The following is a 17234-nucleotide window of genomic DNA, read 5'->3' on the forward strand; positions in this document are numbered from 1 at the left end:
TAACAAATTGTGATTCTTCATGTTTCAATCACAAATCACATCTTGAAGGTTTTGCGGTTGTGAGACTCCTCTAATAACTATGGTGAATCCCTTTAACAATAAAAAAATGCACTTGTATTACAGTTGAAATCTCCATCTAATGGAAAATTGAATGAATTACTCAATATTTTTGAGAACCTTTAATGTTGTTAATATAGTGTAATAATTGCCTTAGATACAAATAAGTTGTATCTTGGTTTGATATTTTGTCATGCAATGCATTTAATACACTTTTAATTTGGCTGAAGTGTCCAAATACTAATTAAGCTGCATTGCCTGCTAGGCCATCTAGTGACATGGTTTGCTGTGTAACACTACAGCTCAATATTTGTGCTGCCTGTTCTCCAATGTTGGCAGATGTTGCAGATGGCAGATAATCCAGAATCTTGGGTCTGGTGCAAGCTGGATTTATTCATGACCATGATACCAACATCTGTCGTGACTTCACAGTAAGCTAGCTGAACACGAGAGAGCGTTGAGTGTGAATACTCCTTCATCGTCAAAGAAGAAGAGAGTTCCTAAACCTCAATTAGGGGTAAGTTCATGTTCAAATGAATGTGTTTATTGCATTTTGGTTTATGCAGCTACAATAGAAGAAAATGTAAGGACGTCAGTTGTGCTTTAAAGAATTATGCTAATGCAATGGACATAACTACCGTTTTCAATAGCAGTTCCTTTTCAGAGTGGGAAAAAAATGACAGGTGTTGATGTTGAGTGTGACCAAAATATTTTCTTTATAAAATAAGGGCAGATCGTGCTTATTTTAATGTGTATTCAGAGATTTTTACATGTAGCAATAGTGAATATCGCTTTTAAGTATTTTTTTGCTTACGCTTTACTTATTTCTCAGTTTAAAATTGTAAATGACAGAACAAAACGTGATACAGATAGAAGAAGTGGACCAGATAGACATAACTGAAGCCAATAGGAAAAAGCAAGTCATATTTAATCTCACTAATACCCTGGGTTTATGTAAAATGCTTGCTACCTGGATGAATTTTGCATTGAAAATGGTTTATTTGCATTCACTTTAGCATATCTTCATATTCATGTTATATTCATATTTCACATACGCAGGCTTTCCCTAATGCTCAAATGATCAATCACAGTGAGATTTGAATCATCAGCTTTATCTGTATTGAAAGAAAGAACGAAACACAAAACACATCATTACTGAAACTCTGCTCTATAGAGAATTGCATAGAGGCATTTACAAATGCATAATTCGAAAAGGATGGGAATAGTAACTTATTGTATGTTTAAGTGACAATGTTTGGAATGGAATACAAGCTTACAGCATATGGAATGTTATCATATTTTATATAAAAAAAAACATTCCCTTATGTCATCCCCAAACACACACACATTTACAATAACCGTAAACACTTTTCACCTGTTTCCACATACCTCATTCTGTAAAAACGTTCACAAAAGTGACCAAATAAACCATTTATTGCACGATATGTTCATTCAGAAAACACATGCTCTTAATATACACTAGTCAATATGTGAAGTGGATCATAACCTTTCATCAAAGTTATACATGAATTTTGAACAATACCCGTTCTTGTCTTATAACAATTTTGATGAACTTTTTTGATCCACTTCAAATGTTGACTACTGTAATTAACTCAAGTCGTCACAAGCTAAACTCAAAGAGCATGCCTTTCTCCTGGTGCAAACACTATTATTGCTGCAGTATTGCTTGCATTTTTGTGTAAAATACCCAGATGATCTTTTACTTGCCAAAATGAGCAGTACAACAGAGCATATCTGCATATTTTATATTCCACAATGCAATGCACTTTACATTTCTAAACCATTGTGGCAATAAAGTAATAATATCAACCAATTTTTAACCTCTACCTTGACTTATTTAATCAATCCAAGAAAGATATTTTTATGCAAAATTGGGATTAAAAATGTAAACTAACCATTGCTAATTCGAAGATGATACGTGGAGGACACCTTTTAAATTAAACACACACACACACACACACATACTGTATATATACTTATGCTACAGAAACCAGTTTTTGTGTTTAAGCAATCGTTAAGCAATCAGAAAAACTTTTATAATGATCTTAAATTTAAACCTCTCTTGTTGTGACAACCATGTTAGCCTTGTTTCATATTGAATTCACAGTAATTGACAGAAATTTCCATGCCTCAGTGAGTCATACAGACAGATAATGAGCTCTTAGGGACTAAAATAGCACGGGTCCATTTACTATGCTGCAATTCATGAAATCGTGTCATAATTTCAGTGTCACTTGCATTGGGATTTAATTGGAAATGGACGTGCGATTAAGCAAATCCTTTTTTAATTGCTGTGTGTCTTTTGGAAATATTACCTTTACCACTAAATGTTAAGTAATACTTCAGTGCAGGTTGTGTTGCGTGATTCAGCTTGTGAACAATAGTGATTCACTGAAAAATGTCCTTTTTATGTGCTAGACCAAACGATATCCTCTCAGGACAATGACTCATCTGCAGAACGACAGGTTTTGTTCAGATTTTACCCTGAATTTATATGAATGTGAGAAAAGAACAAGTCTTTGGTGGGCATGTTGAGCCCTCTGGACCCTGCGTGTGAGACGTATTCTGAATTTTAAGTATTATTTACGTATTCTGTCTATCGGATTATGCGATCGCATGATTCAATAATCAGCCAAAGTCCGCATATTTATGCGGGGGCATTTTTTCAAATACGCCGCACTTTTGCCGTATAAATTGCCGATTTCCACGCGAAATATGCGGGGCTTGTATGATTTCATAATCCCCGCATTTTTGTTGCAAAAAAAAGTCACATATATCTTAGCAGAAAGTTGAAAAATGTTGCCATGGGAACGTTATGAAGTGACGTAATTACTCGACATGAACATCATTGGGGAAAAAATGGAAAAAAAGTGGTAAAACAGGAAACATTTTTTTCATATTTTATTTATTCATTTTTACAGAAGTTGTAGCATATTCCTTTTGTAAAGCTACAGAACTTGTTTGACTCATCAATGTTTTGTAAGTTTGAGCCATGTGTTTATTAAGGTCTGAAATAAAACAAGATTAAATATTCCAGCACTTTCTGTGATGTAGTAGGCCTATGTTTGCTTATCATAGGAAGTAATAAGAAATAGCTCTTTACATTAAGGTAGTAGCCTAGTGAGAACAGGGTGTTGGGGAATCACTTTTTCTCTCTTTTTCATCAAACCGAAGTTTTTGCAAGTTCCCGCAATTTCATCACATAAAATTGCAAATATCCTGCATATTCCATCGCCGCATAATCAAGGATTTTTGCCCGCAACAATCACAAAAAAACTCAGCATTTTTCTGGAAGGACTGACCTTTGGGTCACTTCACCACACCATTTTGTCCCCCCCACTTTTATAATGGCTGCTACGCCCCTGCACATAAGCTATATAAATTCATCAACTAACCATTCAGAAATGTCCTGTTGCATTCTACATGTTGTCACTTCTACTTGAGTCTCTTGACTCCGGTTTGAACATACTGTAAAAGGCTAAAAGTTTTTGAAATTTTCAGTGCATGTCTGTGTGAGGTAAAAGGACACCGGGAGCAGCAGCTCATTTGCATTTAAAGGGACATACACAAAAACGGTGCGTTTTTGCTCACCCTCAAAAAGTGACAATTTTAACATTCTATAAAAATATCGGTGGGGTATTTTGATCTAACACTTCACATACACACTCTGGAGACATCAAAGACTTATTTAACATCTTGTGAAAAGGGCATTATATCACCCCTTTAAATACAGCAGAAGATCCATTAGAGAAGCATTTATTCACAGGTGGCAGCTGCAGATAATTTAAAGAATTGTGAAAAAATGACAAGCTTTCAGCTGAATAACACCAAGACAAGTGAGTAACACATGCAAACTATTTATTGGAAGGTGCCGAATGTAAATGTGTCTTACCCATCCTTTGTGGACACTAAACAAAACATTTTTTTTTTTTTTGAGAAATTGCCCAAAGGTAGATTTTTTTTTTTTTTTTTTTTTTTTTAAATGTCAGTTCTATATTCACATTTCAGTTGCACTACATGATATTTTACAAACTTTGTTTGTTGGTTGAGTGTTATTTATTTACATGTCTTTGCCTACATGTTTCTACATGTTGACAAGTTGACAAAAGTTTTTAAAATATTAATGTTTATTTTTTACTTTATGCCCCCCAAAAATATCGAAATGATATATCGTATGCTCATCGTAGAAGAGATATATTCATGTCATTGTATGCAACTGTGTTTTTATGTATTTTCGAATAAATTAATAGATAGGACAAAAAAATTAGCATCAAATCATTGGCCTATACAGAAAACCTCCTGCTTTTTCTCCCACCCTAAACTAAAATGAGATCTATATTCCTTTTTTTCCATGTAATTTGACCGAACCAGTGAATTGTCTTGTATTTTTCCGCTTTGGTAGAGTAAAGATGGGAGAGACGGGGAGCAAGGTGGTCCTGAAGGAGACATCTGTGGATGGAGTCCAGCCCCAGGTAATTTCCATAAAGATTTCAGTTTCACAGCCCGAGCATATTTTACTCTGCAGAGAAATTGTGCATGGCCGAATACAAACACAAATCCTTCTCTAAGTAAACAGCAAAGACTAAACAATTAGATTATGGCTTCTCTTGTTGAGTCACAAGCTATGTACTAATCCTTTGATGCATCATTGTTTAGTTCATGACCATCTGTGCTTATATTTTCATGTGAATGTGTGTATGAGGCTCACAGTGTGTTTCACTGTCATCCCATTAGCAATCCCTTTTGATTTACTCAAACTCATTAGATGTGATGCTGCAGTGGTTGGATCAAGTTGCATAGTCTCTCTCATTATTCCTCAGAATATGAATGTTCATGCTTTACATTATTACATGATGTACCAGAACTTTTTTTTTTTTTTTTGCCTTAACTGGAACACTGAGAGATTTACATGGTAAACCTCATGGGACTACCCTCTTTATACTGCATTTGATCAGCACATTTAAGCACATTGTTCAGGTGCTGTTTTCTCTGTAATTTCACTAATTAAAGAATGAGGTCCTAATCCTATGAGGTTTTTTTATTTTTTATCTATTTTATTATATTAAACAAATCTCATTTTATTGAGAAATTGGCCAATGTACAAAGGTTTATTATTATTATTATTGTAACTTTGGATACAATAATTGTATTTATTTTTTATTTATTTTGTTTTGTTTTATTTTATTTATTTTTATTAATAAGAGACATTTCTCATAGGATTTAATAATATTTTTGTAATTTTTTATGAAAGCGTTTAATCTATTTTTTTTTTTTTATCTAATTTTATTGTTTAGAAAAATTGCCCATATGGCAAAGGTAGTAATTTTTTTTTTTTTTTTTTTTTTTTTTTTTTAAATGTCAGTGCTATACTCAAACTCCAGTAATCTCACATCTGAGGATTTTTAAGTGATGATGGTTTATTTCAAACCCTGCTGCTCCTGTTAATCCCAATGTTTAGCTCCAGGTCAGATGGTCCAATCACAGACTGCTATAAGAGTCACATGTCAGGGTCTTTAGATGAGTGGAGTACAGTAGTGTCGATTTAGCACCTGCGAATGGCCTGATAAGATTGGTGTTAGAGAATATCTGCCAAAAGATGAGTCTAGTGAGAGTCTAGATGAGTCTGCCAAACGATGAGTCTAGTGCTACTTACATTATATGTGACCAAAATGCTGTGCATTCAAAAAACAGTAAATATATCCTTGTGTCCCTTATATAACATATCCTGCAGTCCCCTTGGGCATGTCTTCTTGTCGACATTCACTTTATGGGATTAAATGCTCTTGCAAGATGAAGTCTGACATCTCTTGTCATCTGTAGTCTTGAGACATGGAACAATTCTCATTAGATTTGAAGTTTGATTCTCCCTACGTGGGAAGTCTGGTTGTTTGGAGCAGGGAACGCCACACAAGCACTGAAAGCGGGAAACAGCAGCCAAGTGCACTGATCTGCTGGAATTAAGATAAAGAACCGCCCTGGTCTGATGGGGTTTAGAGGGGTAAATCTTGGGATTATGATGTCAGGTCAGGCGCTGTGGTGGAAGAGGAAATTTAATTGTCAAAGGGAATCAGACGGCCAGGATTATGCCACAGTCAGTGTGGAGATGGCAGGAGTCAGGTCTGTGTTTACCCAGTGCTACCTCGGTTGTAATTGCCATGGAATGGGGTTTTCCACTTTAGAAGAGGCGGAATTCCATAAAAATCTTCACACTTTCGGATTGGTACAACTAGTTGAAACAGAACTGTATATGTAGGCACAATAGAACAAATGGAGCTTTACGTGTGGTGAGTGTTCTTATATTGTTTATTCTTGTTGTAAAGAGTGTTGGTCAGCAACTACTTGGAGGTTTTACATCATAATTTGTTCTCCTTAGCGATTTGGATTTTTTATCTTGCAGTCATAAATTATAATATATTTTGAATGACTCACAGCATGAAGAATGGAGCTGTATCAGAGGCACACCGTGCTTCATTTTCTCATTGATTGTGGAATTTTGATTGATACATGTTTTACAGCTTTGTAAAGCATTTTAAAATTACTGTTTTCGAGTGTATTTGAATATATTTTAAAATGTAATTCATTCCTATGATGGCAAAGCTGATTTTCAGCAGCCATTACTTCAGTCTTCAGAGTCACATGATCCTTTAAAAATCATTGCTGATTTAGTGCTCAGTTATTATTGGTGCTCAATTATTAATAATTGTTCTGATTATTATCATTAATGTTGATTTTTTTTTTTTTTTTGCTAAATTTTTTTGTGGAAACTGTGATAATTTTTTTCCAGGTTCTTTGATGCATTGAAAGTTCAAAAGAACAGCATTTATTTGTTTTTGTTTTCTTAATTTTTTAAAGCCAGACCCAGCAATTGCCATTGACGGTTTAACCAAAACCAGAAAAATGAAGGTGAAATGGACTCAACTGGGCCTGGTCTTTTTCTTGCTGCTGTCCATCATCATGACTGCTTGCTTCATTTGGCAGTACCAGCTGCCCAAGTTAGTGGCAGGTGAGTGAGTTGTCCACAGGTCATGTGCAATACTTCTTCTGTATGAAAGCCTTGAGTCACTTTTAAACTTTTAAAATGCAAAGAAATCTCTTTCACATTTTTTATAAATACTCACTACTAAAAATTACAAAGCAATATGGGTAACACTTTAGTTAAGCATGCATATTGGCTGTTTATTAGTACCTAAAATACATAGTAATGCCTTATTCTGCATGACCATATTCTACATCCCTTAATGCTATACCCATTACCTAAACTTAACAACTACCTTAATAAGCAATTAGGAGTTTATAGAGGCAAAGGTTGTAGTTAATAGTTGGAACTGGACCCTAATCTAAAGTGTGACCAAAATATGTCTGGTTTGGTGTCAGACATGTTGACTTAGAGTTTACTCAAGGTGTGATTAGAATATCCTTATAATAGCTGTCTCTGTGAGTGGGGATTGATTTAGAACTCTAAAGATGGTCTTCTTTTCAGGTGAAGGCGCAGGGGAGCTGCATATTTAAGGCATTTTTGTTCTCAGTTTTGTTCTTCTTAATCTACAGACCGCTGTCCATTAAGTAATGAGGCGAATTCACTAAACCCCAGTTTAGGTGACCCGAATAATTGTAGGGACGCAGATGGGTTTATTAGTCTGTTTCTGATGCGTGCTTTTGTCTTGAATAAAATAAATGTATTGTCCATACCTTCAGAATAATTTCGGATAAGCCAAATCCATTAATTGTCCATTTGGCATTGTAAATGACACAGTCTCATCCCAAGACGTCATCTGTCTGACGCTTTTGACCATACGTCAACATTCGACGTTTTAGGGTACCCTTTAACGTCAGTTAGATGACGATCCTAGGGCGTCATCTACCTGACGCTTTACCTTTAGCGTCAGTTAGATGACGCGGGTAGGTTTAGGTCTGGGGTAGGGTTAGGATTAGATAGCGTCATTTACCTGACGTTAAAGGGTACCCTAAAACGTCGGATGTTGATGTATGGTCAAAAGCGTCAGACAGATGACGTCTTGGAATGAGACTGGGCTGTTGTAAACAACAAATAAAACGAAAATAAATACTAAACCAAAATATCAGATTCAAAACAAACTTTTGGGCATGAGCACAGTCTTGCACAATCCAACGCTTAACACGGCACGGTCAAGTTGTTGACCTTCCATCAGCGCACCTGTAACTCATCATCACCTTACTTGAATATACTCAAAATACTCATACGCCCTCTAGTGTCACAAACAAAAAATACAATTCAAATTTGTATTTACAATTTACATCATGCATAATCAAATCCTGTATAAATCATTTCAAACCACTGAAACATATATTTAGCAATAAATAAGAATAACAAAATATATTAATGCAAACATTTGTCTCTGTTAACGTTCATTCTGTTTTCCAAATTAAAGTGGGGCTTATTATTTGTAAGTGTGTTCAAAAATAATCAGTAAAGGTTTTAATTCACTGTTCGGACACATGATTATAATCTGTTTCGATTCTGTTTAATTGGGAAAAGGCTATGTTCAAAAAATTTCAACACTCTTCTAAATGTTTTCCTTTGCCCCGTTCATGTTACTTGTTCCCTGTTTCCTGTGTCTAGTTTTGTCGTCCCTTTGTAGTCCTATTGTTTCATTGGTTCTGAAAATACAACATAAAAGTCCAAACAAACAGAGAACAGAGAGCAGTTCACTTTCTCTCGTTTTATATACATGTATAACTGTGTGCTTATTCTTAAGATGAAAATGCTGGGGGAAGATCCAAATCTTTGCGAATGTGCCCTCGGTTCCCGGAGCCCACACTTCTGGAACACCCCATCCCCAGTTTGAAGGAGGCACTTGAGAAAGTAAGCATGTGATGTGAAGATTGAACACTAAACACTTCACTGCTCAAAAATCATATCTTAATCATTTTTTTTGTCCTTTTGTGCGATGATTTTATTATTTTAAAAGTCAGTCATTTGCAGTTTATTTCACATGTGTTTGAAATGGTCATAAAGCATGATCGATTGCATGTCACGATTGGTGTATATAAATCTTTTCAAACTATATTTAGCACAAAACAATAACAAAATGTATTTTTATTTTATTGAATGATTTTGTCCTTTGCATTAAGACACATGCCTGGTCTACTAATTTACTTTCTTTTTATTCCAAAATCAAGTCCACTTATGCCATGATTTCAAAATGTCCCTTCGCACTTTAGATGCCATTACAGCAAAACCCTTGGCTGGAAGTAGCCCAGCTTATAAATGCTGTTCCTCAATCTGTACCTGTGGCAATTACCAGCATGGAACGCCCTCATTCTTGAGAGCAGTCGTAAAAAAGAATGTACTGGCACCTTAAAAATCTGCTGCATGAAATGAAATTAAAATGTTAGCTGTGGGAAACAGAAAATTTATTTTATTCATGGTTACAAAATATTCAGCAATTCAGCTGCCATCATTAAGAGTGATGACTCATAGAATTAGTACTTTGAATCAATAAAAAATGCTCTCAATATTTAAGAACTTTATTTGAAGTTGACGTCATTTCTGTGCCACTAGCTGCTAGCAACACCAGATTGAATCGCAAAAATTGTGACTGTTTACGCACAGGTTTCCAGAAGACGCCCCCTGTCTGCCATTGGTCAGTCAAACAGATAGTCCCACCCCAGTCTCTTGCCAGTGGTTGAGCTGAAACAAATTGTGTTCTTCTGAACTTTCAATTCATTAAAGAATCTTTGACAAATGCATCACAATTTTTAACATTGATAATTATAAATGTTTCTTGAGCACCAACTCGGCATATTAGAATGATTTCTGAAGGATCATGTGACACTGAATACTGGAAAGCTAATTGATAATACAGCTTTAACATCACAGGAATAAATGACATTTTAAAAAATATTTAAAAAGAAAACGGTAATTTTAATTTGGAATGATATTTTGCAATATTACTATGCATTCTGATCAAATAAATGCAGCCTCGGTGAGCATAAGATATTTTTTGAACAGTTGTGTATTCCAACAAATCATTGCTACCGTATAAATTAATTTAATAATGTATTGTCATTCGTCTAGGTTGACGCACTGCTGCGCAATAGCATCAACCCCGTCAGTCTGCCCTCATTGTCAGCTATTGTTACTTACAATGACACAGTGCTGTGGACGGGGAACTTCGGCAAGAGAAATGGTAGTGATCCTAACTCTGCACCACCAAATGAATACACCATTTACAGGTACATCATTATATAATATATTTTATAAATGATATGTATTAAATATTTTAGAAATACATGTTTATATTTATTTTATACATTGTTTGGACTTGCATTCAACCTTGCTTATGGTTGACAGGAGATATGATCAACTTTCCTCTGCATAGCACACAGATCGCCCTCATATGAAGGAGTCTGGCATGGAGAGGGGTGACATTATCACCAAATGCCAACTAAGTGTCTGTGTGCTCAAATCCCACTCTCGAGGGTCCTTCATCCGGACCCATATAGCTGCAATTATTCAAGCATCATCACATAACAGCTATGCTATTATTTTTCATTGATGAAGCACACATTTCCACATTGAGGCCAACTGTGTGCTTAGATCGATTTAATCAGTCCGAATCCACTTCTAATTTGCTAATTTCTAATTCTAATTTGTGAGTGGAGCTGTCATTTCAAGCAATACAGCTTAACTGTGTTGCTATTTCAAAGTGGACAAAATTAAGCTTGATTATGTTGAAAGCCATGAACTCAATCAATGTTTTTGTAAAAAAAAAAAAAAAAAAAAAAAAAAAAACATATACTATATATAGGAGCTTCCAGTCCAGGAAAAAAAAGTAGGCATAGGTATAAAGCAGTAAAAATATAAATATAATTTTCTATCATTAGTACAAGTACAACACAAAATCAATACATTTGTGTATGTGTGTGTATATATATATATATATATATATATATATACTAATGAATTAGATTTCATATATATATATATATATATATATATATATAGGCACATATTCACTTTTGTGTTATATTCCTTTTTTACTGCTTTATCCTGTCTGTACTTTTTTCTGAACGCTCCTTTCACCAAGATAAATTCCTCGTATGCAAACATAATTGCCATTTAAAGCACATTCTTATTCTTATTCTGATTATGAAACAGAACCAAATGAATACCAGCACTACTTTTTCCTTTTTGCAGAATAAAGCAAGGAATGTAACATTTAAAAAAGGAATTCATTCTTTGTGCTCAATTATCTAAATTCTTGCATTATAAATTATGCATGGGTTATTTATGATCTGCATGCCTATTTCCAGAATTATGTTTTTATTTCAAACTGACTGAGGACTGGGTGTGTTTCGCTAATTAATATCATGCTATTGTGCATTATATATTCAAAAGGATCTTACATACTCTATGGATTATAATAATAGTCATTTTTATCTAAACTATAGACCACCAAGTCCACATTTAGACAGTTTATGTAGTGCAAAGGCAAATATCTATATTTGCTGTCACATTTCTTTTTTTGTTTATAAAATCCATGGACTGTATAGCGCTGTGCTGTGTTTAGGCCAGATTATTTCTAAAGGTTCTGAGGGTTGGCAGTTGCATGATATGGTCTTGAATACAGATGGCAAGGCTGCTGGTTTAATCAGATCTGGAAAGTATATAGGCATTTCCTCTATTTTTTTTAAGAAGTAGTCATTTCTACGTCCTGTTAATGCTACTAAGCTGTTTCTCTCCAGTTCTAGTTGTGTAAAGATCATCTTGTACATAACTCAGCTACTGTTTTCAAGGCTCAAACTCTTGTAATGGATTGTAGACTGTTTTGGTCTGTATTACTCGCATGGATGAGAATGTAGGATTTATGAGGGCATGGTTCAAAAGGCTGAAATTGTGCTCATAAAATACTCAAGGCCAGTCTCGGTGTCGAGTTCTGACGCACTCTGGGTTGGCCAGTCAATCAACGGCACACAATGCAAACAACTAAACAAGTCAGGAGTGTACAAAGCCAGCAAGGCACTGCAAAATCATTTGGAATTATGACATTTTTATTGAAATATACACAAAAAAATAAAACCTCCAGTATGTCAGAACAGGTTTACCCTTCCTTTACTTGACTGATGGCTAGAAATACAGTCAAGGTTTTTTTGGATGACATGCTTCGATGTTCAAAGTAGCATTATACTTCACTTGATGTCTAACCATTTGATTGCATTTTTATGATTAATAATTAAATTTCATTGCTGAACTTCCAGCACCAATGCAAAAGCTGATGTTATTTTCTCATAGCTTGACTATTTCCATAAATAATACAAATCTTATTTTGAGCACATTTGAATAAAGAATCTGCTGTGTTGTCGCCCCTTCTGTAGGATTGCCAGTGTATCAAAGATCTTTCCCACCCTGATGCTGTATCGATTGTGGGAAGATGGCAAGGTGGGCTCCCTGGATGACCCCCTGGAGAAGTATGTGGACAACTTCACCATTAAAAACCCCCTGGGCAAAAGCAGAGACTCTGAGCTGAAATACGTCACGGACGGGCTGATCTTCCTTGACAGTGGTGAGGTTCAAATCAGATCGTCCTCGGTAACATTAAGGAGAATGGCCAGCCAGCTTTCTGGTGAGTTTCCAGCTTCCAGTTTTATGCCAAGAAGCAATTCCAAGGTTGCACAATCACTGAGATGTGAAAAAAACACAAGTGTCTGTTTACAGCATTTTAATACCTGTAGCAGCAGGTCAAAATGAATTTTATTTGAACTCAGCGTTGGGCCAGCTGTTTGGCCTCAATTGCTGGTGGTGAACATGGACAATTTAGTGGAACAAACTCAAGAGCTCAGAATTGAAAAACAAAACTCATCTATTCCATTTTCACAGTAATCTACCTGTAGCGACCGGCCAAATACGCCTTCCTTCACTTACTTGATGTGTGTGATTACTGTTCTCACTATAAATACACCGGCTGGTAAAGATAAAGAAAATCTGATATGACTTTAAATCTTTTCAGTACATTTAAATATGGCACACATATACACAACATAAATAAATGCAGGCAATTAAAAAGGTAATATCTGACATTTTTAATGATCAACTAAAAAGGTCAACTAAAAAATTTTGTTTTACTAAAATTTTGTTTTACTTAAAAAAAAAAAAAAAACTTTTTCCCCCAGTATGTGTTTGGTATACTTCATTTTTGACGTGATCACTTGTTCAATATTTTGCCAAGACGTTCCTGGATCAACATCTTTTGTTAATCCTGGGACAACATTCACATCCAAAAACATAGTCTGACACCTATGCCTAAATGTAACCCTACCCATAACGATAGGTGTTGTTGTAAGACTAAACTCTAAACATAAAAAAAAAACATTAACTCTAAACCAATCCCTCAAATCTGATTGGTTGATTGGAAGATTGTTCCAAGGATTAACAAGGATGTTGATCCATGAAGGACATGTTCTACTTGGTGAAATCACGTTCACCAGCTGAACATATAACCTTTCAATGTATACTCAAATTAATAGTGTGCATAAACTCAAGCGGTCGACACATGCGCACTAGAAAGTTTCATTTTTGTCCAGTGGCTGCACTGTTTCTCTCCAAAAGTTGACTGATAAATATGTCACGTAAGAAACGAAGATGAACATGGAAAAGGCCAGCTGATGCTGTGCCTTAAAGACTCGAATGTAAAACCCTTTTTGAGTCCAATATAGGTTGTAACTGTTCTAAATCCTTCAGTAACAGCCTCTGTGCAGAGCCTGCACTACATTTATCCTACTTCATCAATTTTACCTCACCGTGACAGGGCAGGCCAAGTTTAAAATGAGATATTGAAATATTATTCATTTAAATTTTCGTTTGTGAATGTACAGGAAGAACCATTTTTGCCGCTTAGTTTCAATACACAATCTTTTTCAACTTTCTGTGGAGAATTTTTGTGTTCTAGAAGTGTTTTGACCCCTTTAAGAAAATGATGAATTTCCCTTACCTGAAAATGTTCAGATGATTGAAGCAAATTGCTTTTATTAAGAGTAAATACATCACATACAAGACATTAAAACAACACAATTAAGCATTATTCTCCATACTGTATTTTTTTTATTTTTTTGCAGGTCTACCCCGAAGAGTCCGTGGAACTAACTTGCTGTGGAAAGGGAAGACAAAGGCTGCAATCAATCTCCTGCAAGATGATGTGCTCGTCGCAGATCCAGGGACCAAGTAAGTTCCGCCACGTTAATCTATCTGATTTAAGTAACCATATTTGTTCCTGTCAGCTACTTTAAACGAACCTCATTTTGTGTACATCTCAATAGCTTTTTTTTTGTGTGTCTGGAAAGGTTATGGATCATGATAATAACTTTTCTGTTGCCTCCTAATAACTTGCCTTTGAGGTAAAAAAAAGAAAAGAAAGAAGACATAACATACTCTTCTCTTCACTTTTCTCTGTTAGATGTCACTACAGCAATTTGGCCTTCTCTTTGCTCGCCCATGTCCTGTCTGAGAGAGTTGTGGGTATCAATTACCAGCGATGGGTCACAGATAACATTCTGGGCAGGTTGGGAATGGAGGACACAGGGTTTGACATCAGCCCTGCTATCCAAAGTCAAATGGCTGTCGGTGTGTACGCCAGTGGCCAAATGGCACCTCTTTATGACTTGGGGTGGTACCGCCCCTCGGGCCAGATGTATTCGACGGCTGCTGATATGGCTAAGTTATCCATGATGTTGCTGGGAGCCTATCACCGCAAGCTTTTGGAGCCTGACACCTTAAAAATTATGCTAACCCCTCTGTTCCGCTGCGACAAAGACTACTTTGCCAATCGCACAGGAACGCCGTGGGAAGTGAATGAACAGATGGGATATGAGGTGCTACGCAAGGATGGTGATCTGGACGGCTATTCCGCTACATTCTCTCTGGTTCCTCGGCTTAAGCTAGGCTTGGTGGTGCTAATGGCGGGCACACGACCGCAGAACCAGGATGTAGTGTCAAAGGCATACTCTTATATCATTCCCGCCATGCAAAGGGCCTTTAGGGAGGCCAAGCGGTTTCTTATTCCTCCCCCCAATCCTGCTCCCTATGTGGGCTTTTACACTTACGGCAACATCACGTTTTATGAGATTAAAGCGGGGCCAGATGGTGTCTTGATCATGCAGCAGTTTGGACCTCAAATTGAGGATCTCATCCCTGAGCGGTACCGGACCATAAAATTGAATTACTTAGTGGACCGAGTCTTTAGAGTTGTGTTCGAGAAAGAATATCCCTGTGTACTGCTTGTCAACACCGCATCAGTGTCCCTCGAAGCCCAAGATGGACAGCTTTTTAACTTTTATGTCTTTGACAAAAAGGGTGTGTCTCCCGGATTCGACGCTCCGGGGCTCAACACATATAATGTGATTCGAATATCTCGCAGACCCACGTTCTCCAACTAAGGATGAAATGGTTTCCGAAAAACTGTGATCTGAGACATTGGGGCTTTATATATGAGCGATTGTGTCAAATTAAAAAAGAGGAGGGTTACCACTGTCATTGTTTTTCCTGTATAGCTTGTTTAACCTATGAGGAAATTTCAGCATAACCTATTTTTGCACATGCGTTCATGTCCTTGTACATAAAGATGTCCTTATATTTTCATGTTCTTCCTTATTATATAACTTGCAATTGTACAGTTCCTGTCAAAAGTTTGGAATCATTACAATATAAGTTTAATCGAGGTTGTATTTATTTAATCAAAAATGCAGTCAAAGCAGTAATATTGCAAAAATATGAATACAAATTTAAAGAACTGTTTACTATGTGAATCTATTTTAAAGTCGGCATGAAACCATAGACAGTAAAAGAAATGGACACAGCGACCCCATAGACTTCAACGGAGAAAAGTGAAGTCAAATAGAAGCACTGACTTCCTGATTGCCAAGCGAACTGCGCAGGCTCAAACTGAGCTTGAAGACGTAGTTGTGACGTGAGCAACCCGACTTACAGTTGTACGTCTTCTAGTAGCGGTGCCAAGCGGAATCTGAATCATTCCCTTCCGAATCTTGCAGAGCCGGAGTTCGTAAGTATTAGCTGTGTATGAGCTCGCAGCAGGAGCAACTTTATGACTCTCTATGGACTTCTCCCTTGACTTTATGCCTCCACGTCCCCCGATTGCGGGTGAGCTTCTACATCTGTCTTTACGGTCATTTCTCTTCTGTGCGACAGAGAGTCGCCGTCGCGTGTTATGACGCAATCGTTAGCCTATTTTTACAAAAACTGCTTCTACGGGGCCACAACGTAAGATACAAGGTAATGGAGCATTTTATGCATTGTCGTGTTTCTTTAGAAATAAATAATGGACAAATGGAGTCTTTAAACGTCTCAGATGTAAAGTTATTCGCTGTCAAAGTGACGCCAAAATGAATGGGAGTCAATGGAATGCTAACAGCAGGTGAAGGCTTGTTAGCCAATGGCGGCGCCCGGGGAGACTTCAGTTTCCGGCTGGTGGATTACCCCCTTGCATGAAACGGAAGTTGAGATTGTCATTTTTTCCTTGTTGTGACGTATATCCGAGTGAAACGGCTACTGAAATTAGAAAAAAATGTAGGGCGGGGCTTGATTTCGTCCTTCGGGAATTGATTGGATCGTTGGAGGTTGGGCGTTGCAAACAAAATGGAGGCAGATTTGAATGTATCTTCTCTTAGAGGCGTTGCACCGATAGCCGCACCCTCATCGGCTCTGGCCGCACCCTTTCGCCATTGCACGTGACCGAAAGAGAAGAGTGGTCGTTTCGAGGGGGGAGGAAAGGGTAATGTATTTGATTAAAGATTATAACGGTACATGAATTAAAAAAATAATAATGAAGTGCACAGATAAATCATTTATAATAAACACTACAATATAACACATAAAAAGAAGATTTGTCAAATTTGATTTCATGCCGACTTTAAAATGTGATTTATTCCTGTGATGGCAAAGCTGGGTTTTTGAAACTCCTTTCAAGACCTTGGCAGGTACTGTATATAAAACCCTTTGTACAGTTACCTTTGTACATAAATTATTAATACTATTTTCTGGATCTAACATTATGAGTCATTTTCAATCAAAATTATACAAACAATGAGCTCTTATTGAGACTTCACTAAATTGGTCTCACTAAATCACTGTCACAGTTTAATTTTCTATGCCATTGCAACTGAAT

The 17234-nt window shown here is 36.5% G+C and overlaps 1 protein-coding gene across 2 annotated transcripts; it reads left to right on the plus strand.

Moving 5' to 3' along the window:
- Window positions 1-414: 414 nt before the first annotated feature.
- On the plus strand, window positions 415-15814 carry lactbl1b (lactamase, beta-like 1b). 2 transcript variants are annotated; one of them, XM_056251378.1, is made up of 8 exons: window positions 415-574; window positions 4481-4550; window positions 6931-7081; window positions 8814-8920; window positions 10136-10293; window positions 12436-12683; window positions 14173-14278; window positions 14511-15814. In XM_056251378.1, the coding sequence occupies exons 2-8, from the start codon at window positions 4488-4490 to the stop codon at window positions 15487-15489; spliced, it is 1812 nt and encodes a 603-aa protein (XP_056107353.1). In that variant the 5' UTR covers window positions 415-574; window positions 4481-4487; the 3' UTR covers window positions 15490-15814. The 2 variants fall into 2 exon arrangements, with proteins under 2 accessions (XP_056107353.1, XP_056107354.1); XM_056251379.1 differs by lacking the exons at window positions 415-574; window positions 4481-4550 and adding an exon at window positions 6184-6357.
- The last annotated feature ends 1420 nt before the right edge of the window (window positions 15815-17234 follow it).

This window comes from Rhinichthys klamathensis, unplaced genomic scaffold, assembly GCF_029890125.1.
Source record: "Rhinichthys klamathensis goyatoka isolate OS25496 unplaced genomic scaffold, OSU_Roscu_1.1 h1tg000082l_1, whole genome shotgun sequence".
NCBI lineage: Eukaryota > Metazoa > Chordata > Actinopteri > Cypriniformes > Leuciscidae > Rhinichthys > Rhinichthys klamathensis.

Bases quoted from the DNA above. Each gene is read 5' to 3' on its own strand.
- lactbl1b (XM_056251378.1), top strand. From the start codon at position 4,488: ATGGGAGAGACGGGGAGCAAGGTGGTCCTGAAGGAGACATCTGTGGAT. The intron at 12,684-14,172 runs GTGAGTTTCCAG...ATTTTTTTGCAG, and splicing joins AATGGCCAGCCAGCTTTCTG to GTCTACCCCGAAGAGTCCGT. The intron at 14,279-14,510 runs GTAAGTTCCGCC...TTTCTCTGTTAG, and splicing joins GTCGCAGATCCAGGGACCAA to ATGTCACTACAGCAATTTGG.